The sequence below is a fragment of the Vipera berus genome (assembly GCF_964194415.1).
Source record: "Vipera berus genome assembly, chromosome: 7".
Taxonomy (NCBI): Eukaryota; Metazoa; Chordata; class Lepidosauria; order Squamata; family Viperidae; genus Vipera; species Vipera berus.
This window is the reverse complement of record NC_138209.1, coordinates 77,061,619-77,084,238: the sequence shown is the minus strand read 5'-3', so window position 1 is coordinate 77,084,238 and position 22,620 is coordinate 77,061,619. Positions and strand designations below refer to the sequence as shown.

The window sequence follows — 22,620 nt, the reverse complement described above, 5'->3', positions numbered from 1 at the left end:
GTGGCTCATTAGGTGGGCGTGGCTGCGGTGGTAACGGCAGACTGGGTGGGACTAAAAAGTTCAATCAATCAATTCCAACTTTCCCAGATCTTTTTTTTCCCGTGAGAACTTGAAATTGATTGATTGATAGAACCTTTTTTTTTTTGCACATGGCGGCAGAGGCCTAAAGCGAAAAGGTTTTATAAAACCCATCTGAAGGCCTAGGACTGGGGCGATGGCGCGCGTGCCCACGGAGAGGGCTCTGCGTGCCACCTGTGGCACCCGTGCCATAGGTTCGCCACCACGGCTTTAAAGAGTCAGCTTTACCCAGGTAAATCTCCAAAATGGTTTCAACAATTCTCTAAAAGGAATGCAAGTGACCAGCTGTCTGTGAGCAATATAAATCCTTCCACTCCCCACCATCTAGTCAGAGCTGAGGAAGCTTCTCGGCTGAGAAGCGAAATGTCTTCAAAAGAAAGACAAGGAAGTCCAGTTGCCTCCTGAAAAAAAAGCACCTTTGGGACAACCCAGGAGATATTTTTGGTCCCATCCTCCCACCGTGAAACCCCCATCAGTAAACCCGGTTTCCTTGCCTGGGGCTAGAGAAGCTAAAAAGGCCCTGAGGTTTGGGATAGTCCCGACCCAAACAAAAAAATCATGGTGTGTGTTTTGCTCAAGAACGGAGGCAAAAAAATAAAACCCAGATCAGGCTTGGATAAATTCTCTAGCCTGTAAATTCTGCCATACGAGGTCAGAATGGGCCTGGAGGGGATATTAAAGGAGTTTACTGGTTTATTTAGAATACAGGTAGTCCTCGACTGACGACCACAACTGAGCCCCAAATTTCTGTTAAGTGAGACGTTTGTTCCGTGGGGTTTGCCTCACTTTAAGACCTTTCTTGCCACAGTTGCTAAGTGAATCACTGTAGCCGATACGTTAGGAACCTGGTTGTTAAGTGAATCTGGCTTTCCCCCATTGACTTTGCCTGTCAGGTCAAAAGGGGATCACGTGACCCCGGGACGCTGCAACCGTCGTAAGTACATGCCAGTTGCCAAGCATCTGGATTTTGATCACATGACCGTGTGAATGCTGCAACGGGCGTTACTGTGGAAAACGGTCCGAAGTCACTTTTTTTTTCAAACTTTCAACGGTCACTAAGTGAACTGTTGTAAGTCGAGGACTAGCTACACCTTCCTTTTCTAAGTTTGCAAATAACCTCTGGGATACCCGTTTCAGCAGCTTTTGGTTGGGGATACTGTTTCTGGGGAGTGACGAGGGGACTGGTAACCACTATCTGTGCATTAAGCACAGGTCCCACAATAGGCCCAAGGGGCTTTTTGTCCTTTTCTCCCATTAAAATTTCCCCTGGTTCCTTTCCCTGAGGGAACTTTTCCTCTTTTTCTGGGCCTTCGCCATTTTGGTGGGAAGAGGCTTCCCACGCAGGCCCAACTCCTTTGTTGGGGAGGCTTGGTGAGGGGCTTCCCATGTGCTCAGGCCCAACTTTTTGTGATTTTCTCCCCTTAAAGTTTCCCTGGGGTTCCTTTGCCTGAGGTACTTTTATGGGGCCTTCGCCATTTTTAGCCCTGCAGGCTTCGGCCTAGTCTCCCAGCCTACAGGGAGAGGAAAAAAAAGGCGGGAAACAAGGAACCTCCCCCTTCCCCTCTCCCAGCGACCAATCACAGCTCGGATTCCCTCCTGCGGTGGGGGGGGGGCTCCCTTCAGCCGATTGGAGGCTTTGCTGTCACTCACTGTCCAGAAGGCCTTCAGGGCTCCAGCCATTACACTTCTTTTTAACCACGATGAACATGGGCTGCTGTCAAAGGAAAGAACAGGAACCAGAAGGTACATTATATTCCTGTTCCTATTTCAAGAATGGCGCCCGGGAAGGCTGCGGGTTAGAGAGCCAGGGCAGCAGCCTGGTCTCTGCCAGGCCAGCAGCCGCAGAAGGGGACCCATAAAATCCAGATGGGCCCTTTCATGCAAATGGTTGAGTGTTTGGAGGATCCTTTGCAGGGACATGGAGGAAAAAGGGACTTCCCCATTCTGCCGTGTGACTTCCATTTGTGGGGACAGCCATTGTTTAATGTTGGTTTAATGGCAAGCATTAAAGAGTCTCTTCAGAATCAGAATAGAGCTGGACGGGACCTTGGAGGTCTTCTAGTCCAGCCCCCTGCTCAAGCAGGAGATCCTATACCATTTCAATCAATCAATCAATCAATCAATCAATCATCCCATCAGTCAGAATAGAGCTGGACGGGACCTTGGGGGTCTTCTAGTCCAGCCCCCTACTCAAGCAGGAGATCCTATACCATTTCAATCAGTCAATCAACCCATCAGTCAGAATAGAGCTGGACGGGACCTTGGAGGTCTTCTAGTCCAGCCCCCTGCTCAAACAGGAGATCCTATACCATTTCAATCAATCAATCAATCAGAATAGAGCTGGACGGGACCTTGGAGGTCTTCTAGTCCAGCCCCCTGCTCAAACAGGAGATCCTATACCATTTCAATCAATCCATCAATCAGAATAGAGCTGGACGGGACCTTGGAGGTCTTCTAGTCTAGCCCCCTGCTCAAGCAGGAGATCCTATACCATTTCAATCAACCCATCAATCAGAATAGAGCTGGACGGGACCTTGGAGGTCTTCTAGTCCAGCCCCCTACTCAAGCAGGAGACCCTGGACCATTTCAGACAAGTGACTATCCAGTCTCTTGTTAAAAACCTCCAGTGATGGAGGACCCACAACTTCTAGTGGCAAGCTGTTCCACTGGTCGATTGTCCTCACTGTCAGGAAGTTTCTCCTTAATTCCAGGTTGCTTGTCTCCCTGGTTAGTTTCCGTCCATTGTTTCTTGTCCTGCCTTCAGGAGCTTTGGGAAATACTTTGACCCCCCCCTTTTCAAATATTGGAAGACTGCTATCATGTCACCCTTAAATCCCTCTCTTCATTAAACTATACCCAAACCCCGCCACCGTTCTTCATATGTTCTAGTCTCCAGGTCTTTTAATCATCCTAGTTGCACTTTTTCCAAAGTCTCAACAACATTTTGGTAAGGTGGTGACCAAAACTGGATGCACTAAGGCTTTATACTTGTAGACATTGACTCTCTGGTCAATAGGACGAGGATCAGAGATCAGCGTGTCTGTCTTTATTTGGAAAAAATTAACCAAAAAGCATTCTTTCCCCCAATTAAATCAATCCAAATTCTTTCACTTTTTAAAACAATGGGGAAAGCTTTGGAACAGGTGGAAAGGGGAGCATGCTTCCTTATGTTTTGTTTTGTTTTGTTTCCTTCCCAGCCTTCCTATATTTTTCCTGTTTTGCCAGCTCAAGTGAGAACTCACCAGCGCCAGCACCAGGAAGAAGCAGCTCCGTCGACCTCAATGAGGACCACAACGTCCAAAGCCAGGACGAAGAGGCTGGGAGAAGAAGGTAACAGAAGCAGCGTCTTCCGCCAGAAATCCTGAATATTGTGAGGCTCAGGGTGCTGAATGGATTGGGCTGTTGCCTGCCAAAAGCATTTTTATTTATTTCATTTTCTATCTGAACGGTATCTCTTTACTCTCCTACCATCCGGTAGGAGATATAGGAATATAGCCAGCCGTACCAACAGGCTGAAAAATAGCTTTTATCCGTGGGCTGTTAGGCTTTTAAATGGGACATAATCTTATGCAGAATTGACTTGGGAGGCCGGTGTGTGGTGTGGTTGGTTCACATGGTGTGGTGGGATGGAGGGTTTGTTGTCACTGTGTGTTGGGGGGAGAGAGCACGGGGGGAGGCTCAGCTAATCTCAATGTACACATGTTGTACTTTGACAATAAAGGTAAAGGTAAAGGTTCCCCCGCACATGCGTGCTAGTCGTTTCCGACTCTAGGGGCCGGTGCTCATCTCCGTTTCAAAGCCGAAGAGCCAGCGCTTGTCCGAGGACATCTCCGTGGTCATGTGGCCGGCATGACTAGACGCCAAAGGCGCACGGAACGCTGTTACCTTCCCACCGTAGTGGTCCCTATTTTTCTACTTGCATTTTTTACGTGCTTTCGAACTGCTAGGTTGGCAGAAGCTGGGACGAGTAACAGGCGCTCACTCTGTTACGCGGCACTCGGGATTCGACCCGCCAAACTGCCGACCTTCTGATCGACAAGCTCAGCGTCCTAACCCGCTGAGCCAATAAAGGTTTATTATTATTATCTCATCCTCTCACCTTTGCAGCAGTAAGACAAAAATAGGCGGGGGAGGACAAATTTCTTGCATTCGTTTAAAACAGGGGTTCCCAACCAGGGGTGCTCGCGCACCCCCCCCTGGTTGCAAAAAGTTGGGTTTTCAAAATTATAGCGTGCATGCGTAATTCATTGCCGTTGCTTCGAACTTTTGTTAAGGGGTGCGAGAATATATCCGAAGCCTTCTAGGGGCGCGGGGTATAGAAAAAGGTGGGGAGCCGCTGATTTAAAATAAACGACAGACCTCAACAACGCGTACCGGTATTTCCCTGAAAATAAGATCCAGGTCTTATATGAATTTTTGCTCCAAAAGACACATTTAAGGCTTATTTTCGGGGAAACAGGGTGGTAATCATTTAAAACACAGGGATAAAACCCGAGAGATGAGGGCTCTGTGGCAGTGCTGGCACTTTGAGGCAACTGACACCGGTGGGGTGGGAGGCATTGTGGCTTCCTGGGGTTTGCAAATATGTAGATAGAAGCCTGTACCGCCAGCTCCTCCGACCTCTGGCAGGCAGTGGGGCAGAAGGGGCTGGTCCTACCGCCTCAGAGCAATGGGGCCCGTGCTTCAGTTGGATGCCCGTATTATTACTAGGCACTCGACGGGAATCCCACCTTTCCCTCTTTCATTCGCTTTGCTTTAGACATGCGAGCATGCATACATTTCTCCCTCCCTTGCAGCATCCGCTCCGAGGAGGTGGCAGGAGATTCCTAAAATCATTGTCACGCTGCCCTCAAATGAAAACCTGGACTTCAGGGATGACCAGTGAGTACTGAACACAACGCTTGGGACGATGGCGACGGTCTGGAGACTGGCGATACTCGCTCTTGCCAGGATAGAGTGGAGGGATCAGGTCCTTCCCGGGCCTAGTAGGAGAAGCCTTTGACCCCATGGACCCTCCTGGGAGAGCTGGGTGGATTTCACGAAGGGAGGGGTGGCTTATAACTACAAGGGCCCCTTCTGACCTCCGTGGCTTTTTTGTCTTTTTTGCAGAAGGCAGTAAGAGTGGCCTTGTCATCAAAATCATGGGATGCGGAGAGACCAACGGGGCTACTTCTGAGGAGCCGAGCCCTGTGCAGAAACTGCTTCGGTGTGGCCCAGCCTGGCTCTCCTTTTTAAGTTTCAATATCGATTCTCTTTTTATAACTGGCATTCTTGCCTGATGCTATCTAGGCCCTGTGGGAGACTGAAAAACTGCTCTGTAAATAAAGCTAATTAAACATATATATATTTTTTTGAAAAAACGGGGAACTACTTTATTATTTTTTTTCCTTACTCATTGCTGTAAATTCCTCGAGCTTGGCTAAAAAAGCAGGCGGGGACAATCTTGTCTGCTGTAGCGTTAGCAGTGTGCGACCAAGACTATGCAGGAATTTCAATCAGGATTTTGCCTTTATAAGGTGAGGATTTTTTTGATGATGATGATGATGATGATAGTAGTACAAATCAGAATAGAACTGGAAGGGACCTTGGAGGTCTTCTAGTCCTGCTCAGGCAGGAAACCCTATGCCATTTCAAACACGGTTGTCCAATCTCTTCTTAAAAACTTCCAGGGTTGGAACGTTCACCACTTCTGGAGGCGGGTTGTTCCACTGGTTAATTGTTCTGACTGTCAGGAAATTTCTCCTTAGTTCCAGATTGCTTCTCTCCTGGATTAGTTTCCATCTGTTGCTTCTTGTTCCACCTTCAGGCACTTTGGAGAACAGCTTGACCCCCTCCTCTTCTTTGGGGCAGCCCCTGAGATATTGGAAGACTGTTGTCATGTCACCCCTCATCCTTCTCTTCATTAAACTAGACATTCCCAATTCCGGCAACCGTTCCTTATATGTTTTGGCCTCTAATTATCACTAATTAATTGTCCTCACTGTCAGAAAGTTTCTCCTTAGTTCCAGATTGCTTCTCTCTTTGGTTAAGTTTCCATCCGTTGCTTCTGGTCCTGCCTTCAGGCGCTTTGGAGAATAGCTAAACTAAGGTAAAGGTAAAGGTTCCCCCGCACATGCGTGCTAGTCGTTTCCGACTCTAGGGTCCGGTGCTCATCTCCGTTTCAAAGCCGAAGAGCCAGCGCTTGTCCGAGGACGTCTCCGTGGTCATGTGGCCGGCATGACTAGATGCCAAAGGCACACGGAACGCTGTTACCGTCCCACCGGAGTGGTCCCTATTTTTCTACTTGCATTTTTACGTGCTTTCGAACTGCTAGGTTGGCAGAAGCTGGGACGCGTAACAGGCGCTCACTCTGCTATGCGGCACTCGGGATTCGACCCGCCAAACTGCTAACCATCTGATTGACAAGCTCAGCGTCCTAACCCACTGAGCCACCGCGTCCCTTTTAGTCCTCTAATTATCACTAATTAATTAATTGACCTCACTGTCAGGAAGTTTCTCGTTAAGTTCCAGGTTGCTTCTCTCTTTGGTTAGTTTCCATCCGTTGCTTCTTGTCCTGCCTTCAGGTGCTTTGGAGAATAGCTTGACTGCCTCTTCTTTGGGGCAGCCCCTGAGATACTGGAAGACTGCTATCACGTCAGCCCTGGTCCTTTTCTTCATTAAACTAGAGTCAGACATTCCCAATTCCAGCCACCGTTCCTTATATGTTTTGTCCTCCATTCCCCTCATCCTCTTGGTTGCTCTTCTCTGCCCTGTTTCCAGAGTCTCAAACCTCTTTTTTTTTTTTTTTTTACATCGTGGTGACCAAAACGAAGCAGGATTCCAAGGCTGAAGACTTCTTAATGCAGTTTCTTGGCTTTTTCTTCTGAAACGTCGTAAACCCAGATTGTTGGACCCAGATTGTTGGGGGCAATTAAGCTGACTTTGTAAGAATGCCGCTTGGGGTGTGTGTGTGTGAAAGCCCTAACAAGCAGGCCTATACATAGAATGAAGGCTACTGCTAAGCTTGTAAGCCGCCCTGAGTTTTCGGAGAAGGGCGGGATATAAATGGAATTAAAATAAAAATATAAAATAAAAAATGAGGACCCAGATTGTTGGGGGCAATTAAGCTGACTTTGTAATAATGCCGCTTGGGGGTGTGTGTGTGAAAGCCCTAATAAGCAGGCATATACATAAAATGAAGGCTACTGCTAAGCTTGTAAGCTGCCCTGAGTCTTCGGAGAAGGGCGGGATATAAATGGAATTAAAATAAAAATAAAAATATAAAAGAAAAGAAAAAATGAGGACCCAGATTGTTGGGGGCAATTAAGCTGACTTTGTAATAATGCCGCTTGGGGGTGTGTGTGTGTGAAAGCCCTAACAAGCAGGCATATACATAGAATGAAGGCTACTGCTAAGCTTGTAAGGTGCCCTGAGTCTTCGGAGAAGGGCGGGATATAAATGGAATTAAAATAAAAATATAAAAGAAAAGAAAAGAAAAAATGAGGACCCAGATTGTTGGGGGCAATTAAGCTGACTTTGTAATAATGCCGCTTGGGGTGTGTGTGTGTGAAAGCCCTAACAAGCAGGCATATACACAGAATGAAGGCTACTGCTAAGCACATTGGTTTGTGCTTTAGATTGTAAGCCGCCCTGAGTCTTCGGAGAAGGGCGGGATATAAATGGGATTAAAATAAAATAAAAACAAAATGCAGCTTTTGCACTTTGGGGGGGGTGGGGAGCGGCGCAGGGGGAGCCCGGGCCGGGGGGGCGTCTGCCCAACCCAGCCGAGGGAGGGCAGATTGAGGCGGGGGTCTTTTGGGGAGGGGGGGACCACCAGGGTCCCGGGAGAGGAGGAGGAGGGGGGGACCCCCGCCCCGAGAGAGAGAGAAGGCTGCCCCCTCCCTCGGGCTGCAAGGCTCCGCCGTCTGCCCGCCCCGTCCCGCCCGGCAGGAGGGCAGTCCCGGCCGGGGAGGGACGAGCTGCCCAGCCGCGGCTCCTCCCCGGGGATCCCGCTCGCCTCCTTCCCGTCCGCGCAGGGCAGCCGCAGCAGGGCCAGGACGGCGGGCAGGCAGGCAGGCGGCGAGCCTGGCCCGGCAGCCGAGCAGCAGCAGCAGGCAAGGCGAGGCAAGGAGGGCGAACGGGCGGGCGGGGGTCTCTCTCCGCTGCCGAAAGGCCCGGCCGGGGCCAGAGCAGGGCGGGCCGCGCCTCCCCGGGCCCGGCGTCTCTTCCTGGCGGGCTCCGCAGCAGCCGCAGCCGCCGCCGCCGCCTTCTCGGCTGCGCGTCCCCGCCAAGCTGCTGCGCGTCCGCGTCCTGGCGGGGCTGGGCGGGGGTCGCCGGAGAATCTGGCCGAGGCGCTCTGGCTCCAGCGCCGAAGGGGGGGTGGGCCGTGCCCGCAGCTTGCGAAAAGCGTATCTCTATATGTAGGGGGGTGCGTGTGTGGGGGGGGTGGGGCCGTCCCTAGGTAGGTTGTAAACAGCATGGTGTAGGTGCTTCAGTTGGAGAGTGGGCGAGTACATTTCAGTTTTGAGCTGTGCCCTTGTGCCCACAGTCAAAAAAAGGACAATGTTATCTGACCTTATGTCTTACCTTGTATCTCATGTTATATCTTATGTCTCATCTTATTTTTTATATCTTATATCTCATATTTTATATCTTATATCTCAGCTTATATCTTACCTTACATCTTATATCTTTGATATTTTACCTTATATCTTACCTTATGTTGTTGTTGTTGTTAGCTGCGAAGTCGTGTCCGACCCATTGCGACCCCATGGACAACGTTCCTCCAGGCCTTCCTGTCCTCTACCATCTTCTGGAGTCCATTTAGGCTCACGCCTTCTGCTTCAGTGACTCCATCCAGCCACCTCATTCTCTGTCGTCCCCTTCTTCTCTTGCCCTCAACCTTTCCCAGCATGAGGCTCTTCTCCAGCGAGTCCTTCCTTCTCATTAGGTGGCCAATGAGATATAGATATAGATATAGATAGACATAGATATAGATATATAGATATAGATATGTTGTTGTTAGTTGCGAAGTCGTGTCCAACTCATCGCGACCCCATGGACGACGTTCCTCCAGGCCTTCCTGTCCTCAACCATCTTCTGGAGTCCATTTAAGCTCAAGCCTACTGCTTCAGTGACTCCGTCCAGCCACCTCCTTCTCTGTCGTCCCCTTCTTCTCTTGCCCTCAACCTTTCCCAGCATTAGGCTCTTCTCCAGCGAGTCCTTCCTCCTCATTAGGTGGCCAAAGTATTTGAGCTTCAACTTCAGGATCTGGCCTTCTAAATCTTACCTTATATCTCATACCATATATCTTATATTTTATATCATAACGTATATGTTATATCTTATATCTTTTATCTTATATCATATCTTTTATCTTATCTTTTATCTTATATCTTATCTCATATTTTATATCATATATCTTATATTTTATATCTTATTTCTTACCTTATATCTTATATCTTCTTATATCTTATATCTTTTATCTTCTTTTTTACATCTTATATCTTTTATCTTCTTTTTTATATCTTATATCTTACCTTATATCTTATATCTGTTATATTTTATATATCATATCTTATATCTTACCTTATATCTATATTTTATGTCTTATATCTTACCTTATATCTTATATCATATCTTATATTTTATATTTTATATCTTATCTTATATGAGCCCTCCCCCTTCCCCCCCCCAGGATGGGCGTGGTTCTGAGGGGGGGGGGAAAGGTGCTAAAAAAGATGACCGGGCAGTTGGGCCCACCCCTCCAGCCTCCTGACTGGATTGAGCAGCTGCCGCTGATGCCTCTGCGGAGGGAGGGAGGGAGGGAGGGCGGAGGGGGCCGGGCTCCCCTTAGGAAGGAGAAGCTGAGTGGGGGGGGCAGGGGGGGTTGCTGGGCTGGAAAACAGCCTGTCCCAACACAGCCTTAAAAGGGCCGGCAGTTGCTCAAAGTAAACCTCCAGGAGACATTTGGCCCAGCCAAGATCTTCTGGTGGAGTTTTCCTGGCGTCCTCTAGAGCAAGATGGGTGGCATATAGAAGGGAGGGAGGGAGAGAGGAAAGAAGGAGGGAGGAAAGGAAAGGGAGGGAGGGAGGGGCAGAGGAAAGGAAAGGGAGGGAGGGACAGGAAGGAAGGAAGGAAGAAGGGAGGAAAGGAAAGGGTGGAAGGGAGGGAGGGGCAGAGGGAGGAAGGAAGAAGGGAGGAAGGGGAGGGAGGGACAGGAAGGAAGGAAGAAGGGAGGAAAGGAAAGGGTGGAAGGGAGGGGCTGAGGGAGGAAGGAAGAAGGGAGGAAAGGGAGGGAGGGACAGGAAGGAAGAAAAGGGAGGGAGGGAGAGGAAGGAAGGGAGGGAGGAAGAAGGGAGGAAAGGAAAGGGTGGAAGGGAGGGAGGGGTTGAGGGAGGAAGGAAGAAGGGAGGAAGGGGAGGGAGGGACAGGAAGGAAGGAAGGAAGAAGGGAGGAAAGGAAAGGGTGGAAGGGAGGGGCTGAGGGAGGAAGGAAGAAGGGAGGGGAGGGAGGGACAGGAAGGAAGGGGAGGGACAGGAAGGAAGAAAAGGGAGGGAGGGAGAGGAAGGAAGGGAGGGAGGAAGAAGGGAGGAAAGGAAAGGGTTGAAGGGAGGGAGGGGCTGAGGGAGGAAGGAAGAAGGGAGGAAGGGGAGGGATGGACAGTAAGGAAGGAAGGAAGGAAGAAGGGAGGAAAGGAAAGGGTGGAAGGGAGGGGCAGAGGGAGGAAGGAAGAAGGGAGGAAAGGAAAGGGTGGAAGGGAGGGAGGAAGGAAGAAGGAAGGGGAGGGAGGGACAGGAAGGGAGGAAGGGAGAGGCAGGCAGGTAAGAGGGAGGGAGGAGAGGGAGAAAGGAAGGAAGGGAGGAAAGGAAACGACACCTTCCTGGGCCTGCTCCGTGAAGCTCCCCTCGTAGGCAGACCTTGCAGAGGTGACCCTGGGGGTGGGGGGGCTTCTCCCTCACTCTCCGGCCGGGCCCTTTCACACCACTTGGATGCCCTGCCTGGGCTGAACGCTTTTCAATCCCTTCCAGGCTCCCTCGCGCCCAGCTGGGAAGCTCAGGGACAAAAACATCGCAGAAGCTGAAGACCACCACCCAAAACACCCCCCTCCCCCACAGGAGTTGTGTTTTTTTTAAAAAAAAAACAAAACAAACCTCGTAACAACTTTTAGTGATGCTTGTTCCCCTTCCCTCCTTTTGTGGTGACCGTTTGAGAGCTGTGCGCTAGGAAATTTCATTTTAATGTATGCCAATTAGTATACGTTCAAACTGACAATAGTTTTCTATTCTATTCTATTCCATTCTATTCTTTAATTCCATTTAATTCCATTTATATCCCGCCTTTCTCTTCTCTTCTCTTCTATTTTCCAATATTTATTCTATTCTATTATTCTTTTTATTCTGTTCCATTCCATTCCATTTCAGATATTCTATTCTATTCTATTCTATTCTATTCTATTCTATTCTATTCTATTCTATTCTATTCTATTCTATTCTATTCTATTCTATTCTATTCTATTCTATTCTTCTATTCTATTCTATTCTATTCTATTCCATTCCATTCCATTCCATTCCATTCCATTCCAATATGTATCCTATCCTATCCTATCCTATCCTATCCTATCTTCCATTCCATTCCATTCCCTATTCTATTCTATTCTATTCTATTCTATTCTATTCTATTCTATTCTGTTTCCCTAATTACTAAGCTAAATATTGGTATATTGAAAGTGATGGTATAAAAGGGCCATAAAAGTGTTTCAAACTCGACCGCATCACATGACATATCGTGATGTAGCTCAACATTTTTGCTTTTGTGGAGCTGGGGCAGGTTGTGGCCTGTGTGTGACACATCCGGCATGCGGGCCGCCAGTTTTGACAACCCTGATCGGAGTCATTTCATACACAAATACAGGTGTGTGTGTGTGTGTGTGTGTGTGTAAAGTTGCGTCAGTGCTGTCTAAGGAAAATTTTTCTCAAACACTTCTTTTCCGAGGAGTGTCACCCAAGGACAGGTGTAGCCAACCTCGGCTCTTTTATGACTCGTGGACTTCAACTCCCAGAATTCCTGAGCCAGCCACGCTGAGGCGAAAGGGAGAGGTTTCCAAGCTGAGCCATGCTGGCTGAGGATCTCTGGGAGTTGAAGTCCACGAGTCATAAAAGAGCCAAGGTTGCCTACCCCTGGCCTAGGCCTAGGCCGCTTTATGTCTTGTGGACTTCAACTCCCAGAATTCCTGAGCCAGCCACGCTGAGGGGAAAGGGAGAGGTTTCCAAGCTGAGCCATGCTGGCTGAGGATCTCTGGGAGTTGAAGTCCACGAGTCATAAAAGAGCCAAGGTTGCCTACCCTTGCCCAAGGTCAACTGTCACAAGCTGCTAAGCCCTCCCCAAAGGCTGGCACAGCGGGCTGAGCAGATTGACACCGCAGCCAGCTGTCGGCTTTGCCCTCCTCATGACCCACTGGATTCTAGAACTCTCCCGTCCTTGTGATGGGGAGACGGTCAGCCTGGGGGTAAAACTGGAATCTCTCTCTCAACTAGCTTTTCTAGATATCACGATGGACGATCCAGAGTCCGGTTTCAAAGAGCTGTTGGCCAGAGCAAAAGCTGGAGAACCAAAGTCGCAGACAGAGGTTATTTTGCATGCTTTGTTGCCTTTTTTAATTAATACTTTTAGAGAAATAATACAGAATAGAATAGAGTAGGGTAGGGTAGGGTAGAGTAGAGTAGAGTAGAGTAGAGTAGAGTAGAATAGAATAGAATAATAGAATGTAAAATAAAGAATAGAATAGAATAGAATAGAATAGAATAGAATAGAATAGAATAGAATAGAATAGAATAGAAATGAAATAAAACATAACAAAACAGAACAGAATAGAAATAGAACAGAATAGAAATAGAACAGAATAGAAATAGAACAGAACAGAACAGTAGAAAGAATGGAATGGGATGGGATGGGATAGAATAGAATAATAGAATAGAATAGAATAGAATAGAATAGAATAGAATAGAATAGAATAGAATAGAATAGAATAGAATAGAATAGAATAGAATAGAATAGAATAGAATAGAATAGATAAGTGGAAAATAGAATAGAATAGAATAGAATAGAATAGAATAGAATAGAATAGATAAGTGGAATATAGAATAGAATAGAATAGAATAGAATAGAATAGAATAGAATAGAATAGAATAGAATAGAATAGAATGGGATAGGACAGAATGGGATGGGATAGAATAGAATAATAGAATAGAATAGAATAGAATAGAATAGAATAGAATAGAATAGAATAGAATAGAATAGAATAGAATAGAATAGAATAGAATAAATATATTGGAATGGAATGGAATAGGAAGAATATAAGAATGGAATGGAATAGAATTGGAACGGAACAGAATAGAAATTCTTTATCGGCCAAGTGTGATTGGACACACAAGGAATTTGTGTCCGGGGCTGAAGCTCTCGGCATACATACAAACAAGAAGGCGATAATCTAAAAAGTGACCTAAATCTCCCTGGATATGAAAAGGGAGAGTCACACGCCCAGTTTGTCGGCGTGCAAGCCGTCAGTTCCACCGGTGAGCTTGCTGGTGCCGCAAGGGGAGTGCCGCTGGGCTGCCGGCCGGGGCGAGGGAGAAGCCGCCGGCCGGTCTGGTGAAGAGAGATTTCTGCTTCCCACAGGTGGGGAGGCACTACTTGAAGTTGGCCGAAGACCAGGACGAGGAGCTGAACAGCTGCAGCGCAGTGGAATGGTTGATCCCAGCTGCCAAACAGGGCCAGAAAGAAGCCCTCAAAATGCTGCACAGTTGCTTGGCGGAAGGAAAAGGTAAGGAACAGGCTTTCCCGAACGCGGCTGGTCCCCGACTTACGACCGTTCGTTTAATGACCGTTCGTAGCTTGAAAAAAAAAAGCGTCTTGAGGACTGTTTTTCCCAGTGACGAACTTTGTAGCGTTCCCCGGGGCTACGCGGTCCAAATTCAGAACGCTTGGCAAGCGGTTCGTATTTCCGACCGCGGCGGTGTCCCCGAGGGGGTGTGTGTGTGTCACGCGATCCCCTTTTGCCACCTTCTGACAAGCGAAAGTCAATGGGAGGGAGCCAGATTTGCTTAACGGCCGTGGGACTAACTTGACAGCTGCAGTGATTCACTTAATGACTGTGGCATAAAGGTTGCAAAATGGGGCAAAATTCACTTAGGAACAGAAATGTTGGGCTCAACTATGATTGTAACCTGAGGACTACCTATATTTTGAGTTGATAATTCCTGTCTGTCTGCCTATCACCTATCATCCATCCATCCATCCATGTATCTATGTCTCTGTCTATCTATATCATCTATCTCTGTTTATCCTATCCTATCTATGTATCTATCTATGTATCTATCTATCTTCTAATCTATCATCATCTCTCTATCTCCTATCATCCATATCTATCTATCTATCTATCTATCTATCTATCTATCTATCTATCTCTACCTATCATCATTTCTCTCTCTCTCTCTCTCTCATCATCTCTATCTCCTATCATCCATCCATCTATCTATGTCTCTATCTATCTCTGTATCAATCTATCTATCTCTGTATCTATCTTTCTATCATCTATATCATCTATCTCTGTTTACCCTGTCCTATCTATCTATCTATCTATCTATCTATCTATCTATCTATCTATCTATCTATCTATCTATCTATCTATCATCTAATCTATCATCATCATCTCTCTATCTCCTATCATCCATATCTATCTATCTATCTATCTATCTATCTTCTATCTATCTATCTATCTATCTATCTATCTATCTATCTATCTATCTATCTTCTATCTATCTATCTATCTATCATCTATCTATCTCATATCATCTATCTGTCTATTTATCTACCTATCATCATCATCTCTCGCTCTCTATCTCTTAACATCCATCTCTCTATCATCTCTCTATCTCCTATCATCCATCCATATTTCTCTCTCTCTCTCTCTCTCTCTCTCTCTCTCTCTCTCTCTCTCTCTCTCTCTTTCTTTCTCCATCCATCTAATTTTGGGACCACCCACCTCCCTCCCTCACAGAGGGACTCTGTGTGGTCTACAAATAAAATATCAAAACATAAAAGCAGTAGCTAAGATTTTAAAAGTCCATGTTAAAAGTTCCTTTAAAAAGTGAGGGGGGGGCTTTCAGGGTGCTAACCAGCCCCACAGCCGCTTGCTTCTCTGTGGGCCCCAAGCTGGGAGCCACCTTTTAATTCCTTTCCAGAAGGCCAGCTGAGCGAGGGGGGGGGGTTGGCCTTCCCTCCAGTTGGGGGTGAGGATTCCACAGAGTGGGGGCAACCACAGAGAAGGCTGTCTTCCGGGGTCCTGCCAGTGGGAATTCTTCAACCGGCGGGGTCTGCAGCACCCCTGCCCTGCCTGACCGGGTAGAACAGGCCGACGTGATGGTGCAGGGGGGAAGTTGGGCCTGGCTGATTCCTATGCTGAGACCCCGTCTTCCCCTCCCCTTTCTTCCTCCCTACCTCCCCCGTCCGTTTTAAATCCAACATCGGTCCCAACTCTCTTGTCCCTCCGACAGGGAGTGCAGCTCAGAAGAGCGTCAGCTCTTTCGATGCAACTGGAAGAGGGGCTGTCAGACCCCCCCACCCTCTTTAGTACGAACAGAAAGATGCCGGGGAAAATGATGGAGCCACCTTAGCCACAGCGGACCCCCCGCGCCACCCCCGCCCTCCCCCTTTCGGGTCCCATGCAACCCAAGGCCTCTCCTCGTGTTTCCTTTCCTTCCGTCTTCCCCAAGGAGACGCAGGCAGACAGGTGTGAAGTTTTCATGGCAAAACAGTTGGAGCAAAATGATGCTCCTGACGGGCAAAAGGGTCTTCCCCCCCCCCCCCGCTCTTTAAGATTCACGGTGAAAATCTCCTCCAGGAGGAAGTGGGAAAGTTCCTCAGAATATAAACAAGAGAGGGCTTCTGAAATTATCTGGGACCCTACTCATCCTCTGCACGACCTGTTTTCCTTGTTCCCTTCTGGGAGGAGGGGTGTCCGTGGTATCCGCAGCAGAACATCCAGATTCAGCCATGGTTTCGTTCCATACAGCATTAACCTTGCGAACTCTCAGGCTTCCTCCTCCCGTTACGTACCCGAGATGGACAGCATTTAACGTTTATTTGTTATGTACCATATTTTCCGGCGTATAAGACGACTGGGCGCATAAGACGACCCCCTACATTTCCTGTTAAATTATAGGGTTTGGGCTATACTCACCGTATAAGACTACTCCTCTTCCAACGCACACCAAATAAAAATTAAAAAACATCAGATTTGATTTTAATATGGTAATTTTAATTCAAATGCTTATGACATGCAGGTACTTAGTAGGAAAACTGTCACTTAAAACATAAGGCTGTTTGTCATCAAACATGTAAATATAAAACAGTGCAAGTGGATTAAACTTTTCCTAATTCACTCTAAAGCTTTCCCTGCGCAGACCAAATGGGAGATCCGCTCCAGGTTTTCCAGCCAGCCCGCCCAGTTCCTGAGTCAAATGTGTCCTTAGAGCTAAGCAGCTGCTCTGGCTGCTGCATTCCCCACCTACCTTTCAAGTTGGGATAGACTGCAGCTGCTCTTCAACTTTAGAAGGAAAGACGCCCAGACCCCAGCCTGTAAAAAATCACAGACTGCAGCTTCTTCTCCAATTGGTCCCGCTTTCCCTGCGCAGACCTAATGGGAGATCCGCTCCAGGTTTTCCAGCCAGCCCTGTCCCTAAAGTTTCAGCACCTGGGTATAAGACGACCCCTGACTTTTGAGAAGTAGGAGTGGGTGGGTCTATACATATGTTGTATGTAGTATGTTTTAGGCGTGCGTCACGTATGTGTTTCACTTTGAGAGCGGGCAACTAAATTTCACTTTTGAGCTGCGCCGTTGTGCCCACGGTAAAAAAAAAATTGACAATAAAGGTTATCTTATCTTACTTTCTATCTTAAAACTCTGCCAGGAACCTAGAGCAGCCATTCTGCTCCGAGGTTGTGCAACTGGGGGCAGTCAAATCTTAACGTTTGCAACTTTCTTCCCCCCTCCCCCTCCTTCTCTTCCTGAGGCATCACTTTGGAAAACCTGCCAGAGGTGAAGCAGCTGTTGTCCGAGACTGATCTGGAAAGAGCGATCAGAAAAGCGGCCTTGGTCATCTACTGGAAATTAAATCCAAAGAAGAAGAAGGAACTGGCTGTTTCGGAACTGCTAGAAAACGTCGGCGAAGTGGACAGCCAGGGTCTGTGTCTTTTTTGACCCCCCCTTTTAATTCTTCTTTGCTTCCGTTGGTTGGCGCAGGCTTAGATGACCTCGGGGCCTGCAAATTAGTGGGGCTCCTGGCCCTGGGGAAGGAGGGGGGGCTTCCTCTGTGTGTGTGTGTGTGTGTGTGTATGTGTTATTCCTTTGGTTTAACCCTTTGTGTCCCGCTTCCCATTTGAACTCTTCACACCCGCCTACCTATCCTGAGAACAGGCCAGGGGGACCAGCGCCCGGGGCCGCTTCCAAAGACCGTCCAGAAGCAAAGGAGGATGCTGGAGAGACTGGTCAGCTGCGAAGGTAGGGAGGGCTGCCTGGGTGGGGGGGGAACCCCTCCCCTCTTTAGACCCGGCTGCCCCCTTCTGCTCAGGAGGAACCATATTAATCCTAGCTTCTTTGGGACAAAGCCGAAGAGCCCCATGGGATCGAGAGGGAAAGGAATTGGGGTGGGCACGGATTCAAGCCACGGAGAAATCACGGCTTCTAAAAAGATAGCTCTGTGCATGTGTGTGCGTGTGTGTTAGTTATAAATGTTGCAGAGATGAAATGAAATGATATATGATATGGTATGGTGTGTGGTGTGGTGTTATGTGATGTGATATGATGGGATGGAATGGAATAGAATTAGAATTTAGAATAGAATATAGAATGGAACGGAATGGAATAGAATTAGAATTAGAATTTAGAATAAAATATAGAATAGAATGGAATGGAATAGAATAGATTAGATTAGAATTAGAATTAGAATTTAGAATAGAATATAGAATGGAATGGAATGGAATAGAATAGAATAGATTAGATTAGAATTAGAATTAGAATTTAGAATAGAATATAGAATGGAATGGAATAGAGTAGAGTAGACAGAGTAGAGTAGAATAAATTAGAATTAGAATTTAGAATAGAATGTAGAAGAGAAGAGAATTAGAATTAAAATTAGAATTTAAAATAGAATACAGAATGGAATGGAATGGAACAGAATAGGGAATGGAATGGAAGGGAAAAGAAAAGAAATGGAGGAAGTTCTAAGAAAGCTCATGCAATGACTCCATGGCTAGTTTTTTTCTGTGTCACCTTTTTCTTTGTTTTGGAGAAAAACGCTAAGAGATATCCCCTGCCCTCCAGTGACTTTTTGGGGTGACAATTGTGTGCATTTCATTTTTTTTAGAAACCAGAATCTGCCAGAGAATTTCTCCATTGCCAGAGGATGCCTTAGGCCGAGGGCAGGGGAGGGGGGGAGGAGGGGCTGAGCTGAGGGTTGCCCCCACACGTGGAGTCGCCATCCGCTTGGCGAACCACTTTGTGCCACTCTGGGCAGAAAACCCCCAGCCTCAGCCAGCGGGAGTCATTTTCAACTGTGACAGGCACCCAAAGTCTTAATAATAAATCAGACAAACATTCCCCACCCGTCTCTGGGTTCGCGCTTCGTTTGTGCCAAGCGAGACTGGGCCGGCACAAAGAAAACCAGCCTGGCAGCCTCTCTGAACCGTTCAGGCCTCTTGATTTTTTTTTAATAACAAAAACTGCACCGGAAAACTCTGGCAGTCTTTAGCAACAAATGCATCTTTTGCCAGAACGAGCCGTTGCGGTCTTTTTCCTCTTGCCCACGCAACCTGCTAAAATGCCGCCTCTCCAACGCTTTCAGCCAAGAACTCCATGGCCCTGGACGACTTTGTTGAAATAACCAAGAGGTACGCCAAGGGCATCATCCCGCCAAGTCTGGTCCCTCAGGAGGAGGAGGACGATGACGACGAGCTGACGGGAAAGAGCCCCGAGGATCTCCCCCTCCGACAGAAGGTGAATGTGGGCTTCGATGCCAAGTGTGCCCTGCCCCCGGCCCCAATTTGCTCAGGGAGGGTGGAGGAGGTGCAGCCCCCAAAGGAGGGACAGCATTGCAAGCGTGGGTCTTGGGTGTAGCCCCTTGGCAGATCGACCCAGCTGGACCCTTTCCGAACTCCAGTGACTGGCCGCTGGAGTAAAGAGGTGCAGCTGGGCCCCTCTGGCCACTTGGAGGACACCTTTGTGGTCACTTCCGGCAGGTTATTTGTCTGAAGGGACACAACAGGGCCCTGACAGGTGTTGTTTAGGAACTTAGTATGTTTCCTATCCTAGTCAGCCCGCCAGTTTCATCCAAAAGGGCCCCATCACGACAGCTCGGGGGGGGGGGGTTGATTTGGTTGTCTCTGTGGCTGGGGATGACCCGTCCACGGCCTCTCTTTCCAGATCATCAAGTATCCCCTGCACGCCATCATGGAGATCAAAGAGCACATGATAGAGGTGGCCTCAAAAGCTGGCATGCATTGGCTGTCCACCATCGTTCCCACCCACCAGATCAACGCCCTGGTCTTCTTCTTCATCCTCAGCAACCTGACCATCGACTTCTTTGCCTTCTTCATCCCCCTGGTGGTCTTCTACCTTTCTTTCGTTTCCATGGTGATTTGCACCCTCAAAGTCTTCCAGGATAGCAAAGCGTGGGAGAACTTCCGCACCCTCACCAGCCTGCTCCTTCGTTTCGAGCCGGACCTGGATGTCGAAGAGGCGGAGGCGAATTTTGGCTGGAATCACCTGGAGCCCTACTTCCACTTCCTACTCTCGGTCCTCTTCGTCATCTTCTCCTTCCCGATAGCCAGCAAGGAATGGATGCCCTGCTCCGAGCTGGCCACCATTTCCGGTTTCTTCATGGTGACGAGTTATATGAGCTTGGGCACCAGCGTGGAGCTGTACACGCGAAGGGCCATGTTGACCGAGGTGACTGCGGGGGCCCTCTGCCTACTGCAGGAGGCCCCCGACCACTGGGGTTACGTGAAGCTCCTGGGTAAAACATTTTACAGCCTTCCCCTTGGCAGCGTCATGGTGCTGAACCTCAGCGTCCCTTGCCTCTTGTACCTGTACCTCTTTTACCTTTTCTATTGCATGGCACGACTGAAGAACTTTAAGGGGATCTATTGCTACTTGATTCCTTACTTGGTCTGCTTCATGTGGTATGAACTCTTCATTGTGATTCTTCGGGAATCCACCGGCCTTGGTCTCCTTCGGGCTTCCGTGGGCTACTTTTTATTCTTGTTTGCGCTTCCGGTGTTAATGTTGGGCATTGCGCTGATGTGTCTTTTCCACTTCCTGCGATGGCTGGTAACGCTGGAGCTGACCAAGATTGTGGTCACCCTTCTCCTCTGCGGGGTTCCTCTGCTCTTCCACTTGTGCACGCGGGCCAGAGTCTCTGCCGTCGAGATGGTGAAGTCCCTTACCAAGAGCTCAATCGTGAAGCTTATTCTGGTGTGGCTGTCTGCCATTGTGCTCTTCTGCTGGTTTTACGTCTATCGCTCGGAGGGGATGAAGGTCTACAATTCGACGTTGACGTGGAACCAGTACGGGTTTGTCTGTGGGCCCCGGGCCTGGAAGGAAACCAACATGGCGCGAACTCAAATTTTATGCAGTCATCTGGAAGGCCATCGGGTGACCTGGACGGGGCGATTCAAGTACGTCCGAGTGACCAGCATTGAGAACAGCGCCGAGTCCGCCATAAATATGCTTCCCTTTTTTCTCGGCGACTGGCTGAGATGCTTGTACGGAGAAACGTATCCCGACTGTGACCCCAGGAACACCACCCTGGAGGAGGAGGAACTGTGCCGGCTGAAGTACTTGAGCAAGCACAACTGTCACATCAAGAGGTTTGACCGGTATAAATTTGAAATAACGGTAGGCATGCCCCTGAGTGGCGGGAACGGCAACCGGGCGCCCGAGGACGACGACATAACCAAGGACATTGTGCTGAAGGCCAGCAATGAGTTCAAGTACGTGCTGCTGAACCTGAGGCAAGGCAGTCTGGTTGAGTTCAGCACCATCCTGGAGGGACGTCTGGGGAGCAAGTGGCCGGTTTTTGAGCTGAAGGCCCTCTCCTGCCTCAACTGCCCGTCAAAGCTCCCCGCGGCAGGCCGGCACGTCAAAGAAGAGCACGACTGGCGGAACACCGTTCAGACAGCATTCCGATTCGTCTTCAATTTTTTATTCTCCCCTTTCCTGTCCATTGCCTATTAAGCTCTGGCTGTAACACCTGCTCCGACACGGTTGTTTGGCTGTCACAATCTGATCTAATGGCATTTAGCACGGTACGTCATGCGGTCCTCATATTTTTTTTCCTGCGTTGCACAACGATATTTAGAAAAACGCCCAGCTGCGTGTTGAAAGGACTTTCTAGAGAACTAACTTATCAAACTAGAGATGCCAAAAAAACACAACTTTGCCTTCTATGTATACTCAGTAGTTAACACGAACTTTATTCCACAGGTGAAATTCTCAGCTGTAACCATCGCAATAATGTCAAAATTGAGGGCGCGTGATGACGACGCCTGGGCATAGAAGCTCCAACTTACGACTTGTGCCAGGCACCATGAGACAAGCACGTTGATGTGGGCATGAGTTTTTTTTATCTCTCTTTGCTCTCCCCAAGGACTGCAGAGAACCATACTCTAGAGCAGGGGGTCTTCAAACGCGGCCCTTTGATGATTTGTGGACTTCAACTCCCAGAACTCCTCAGCTAGCGTGGAATTCTGGGAGTTGAAGTCCACACACCTTAAAAGCTGCTCAGTTTGAGAAACTAATGTAGAGAAGGGGTCTTCAAACGTGGCGCTTCGATGACTTGTGGACTTCAACTCCCAGAATTCCTCAGCCAATTCTGGGAGTTGAAGTCCACAAGTCATCAAAGGGCCAGGTTTGAAGACCCCTGCTCTAGAGGGAATAAATTCTCTGCCGATAATTAAATTCTGCAAACAGACCTCAGCTAATTCAGTGGCATGACTGGGTGATTTTTCTGAGGGAAGGGCCCTCATTTCAGTTCCGTTTTTTTTCCTCCAGAAGGAAGCGGGGGAAAGGAAATGGTTTAAGCAATAAGCATGATTGCTTAACTCTGGAAATAGTATTGAGCCTCCGGAGATGACTCTGTCCTTCTGATCACAAGCATCAAATAAGGATTAAAAAATATGACACACTTTGCCAGGTGTTTTTTTTATACCCACTTTCCTTATATGCACGTAGTATGTTAACATACCCAATGCCGTGTCATGTTTGGCATAGTCACTGAAGATTTTGTAGCACGCCTCCCCATACTTTGCGGGTCAAGTAAATTGTCCTTAGTTCTGGGTTAACGGGTCCTTCTCGCTCTCTCCTTCTGAGTCTTTTTATTTTGGTGTTAGTTGCGAAGTCGTGTCCGACCCATCGCGACCCCATGGACCACGTCCGCCAGGCCTTCCTGTCCTCTACCATCTTCTGGAGTCCATTTAAGCTCACGCCTACTGCTTCAGTGACTCCAT

At 48.1% G+C, this 22,620-nt stretch overlaps 1 protein-coding gene across 4 annotated transcripts; it reads left to right on the top strand.

The window, feature by feature from the left end:
- Window positions 1–8,035: 8,035 nt before the first annotated feature.
- WFS1 (wolframin ER transmembrane glycoprotein) lies at window positions 8,036–22,299 on the top strand. Of its 4 annotated transcripts, none has more exons than XM_081333304.1 (7): window positions 8,036–8,171; window positions 12,603–12,685; window positions 13,735–13,879; window positions 17,130–17,300; window positions 17,534–17,617; window positions 18,960–19,111; window positions 19,538–22,299. In XM_081333304.1, exons 2-7 carry the CDS (start codon window positions 12,611–12,613, stop codon window positions 21,347–21,349), a joined length of 2,439 nt encoding a protein of 812 aa, XP_081189430.1. In that variant the 5' UTR covers window positions 8,036–8,171; window positions 12,603–12,610; the 3' UTR covers window positions 21,350–22,299. The 4 variants fall into 4 exon arrangements, 3 of the variants coding, with proteins under 3 accessions (XP_081189430.1, XP_081189429.1, XP_081189428.1); XM_081333303.1 differs by having other exon boundaries at window positions 8,036–8,176; window positions 12,594–12,685; XR_014027163.1 differs by lacking the exon at window positions 8,036–8,171 and having other exon boundaries at window positions 12,485–12,685; window positions 19,538–21,420; window positions 21,599–22,299.
- Window positions 22,300–22,620: the final 321 nt, after the last annotated feature.

Coding starts and splice junctions, on each gene's coding strand:
- WFS1 (XM_081333302.1), top strand. CDS start 12,506: ATGACCCACTGGATTCTAGAACTCTCCCGTCCTTGTGATGGGGAGACG. Junction 12,686..13,734: donor AACCAAAGTCGCAGACAGAG/GTTATTTTGCAT, acceptor TGCTTCCCACAG/GTGGGGAGGCACTACTTGAA. Junction 19,112..19,537: donor ATCTCCCCCTCCGACAGAAG/GTGAATGTGGGC, acceptor CTCTCTTTCCAG/ATCATCAAGTATCCCCTGCA.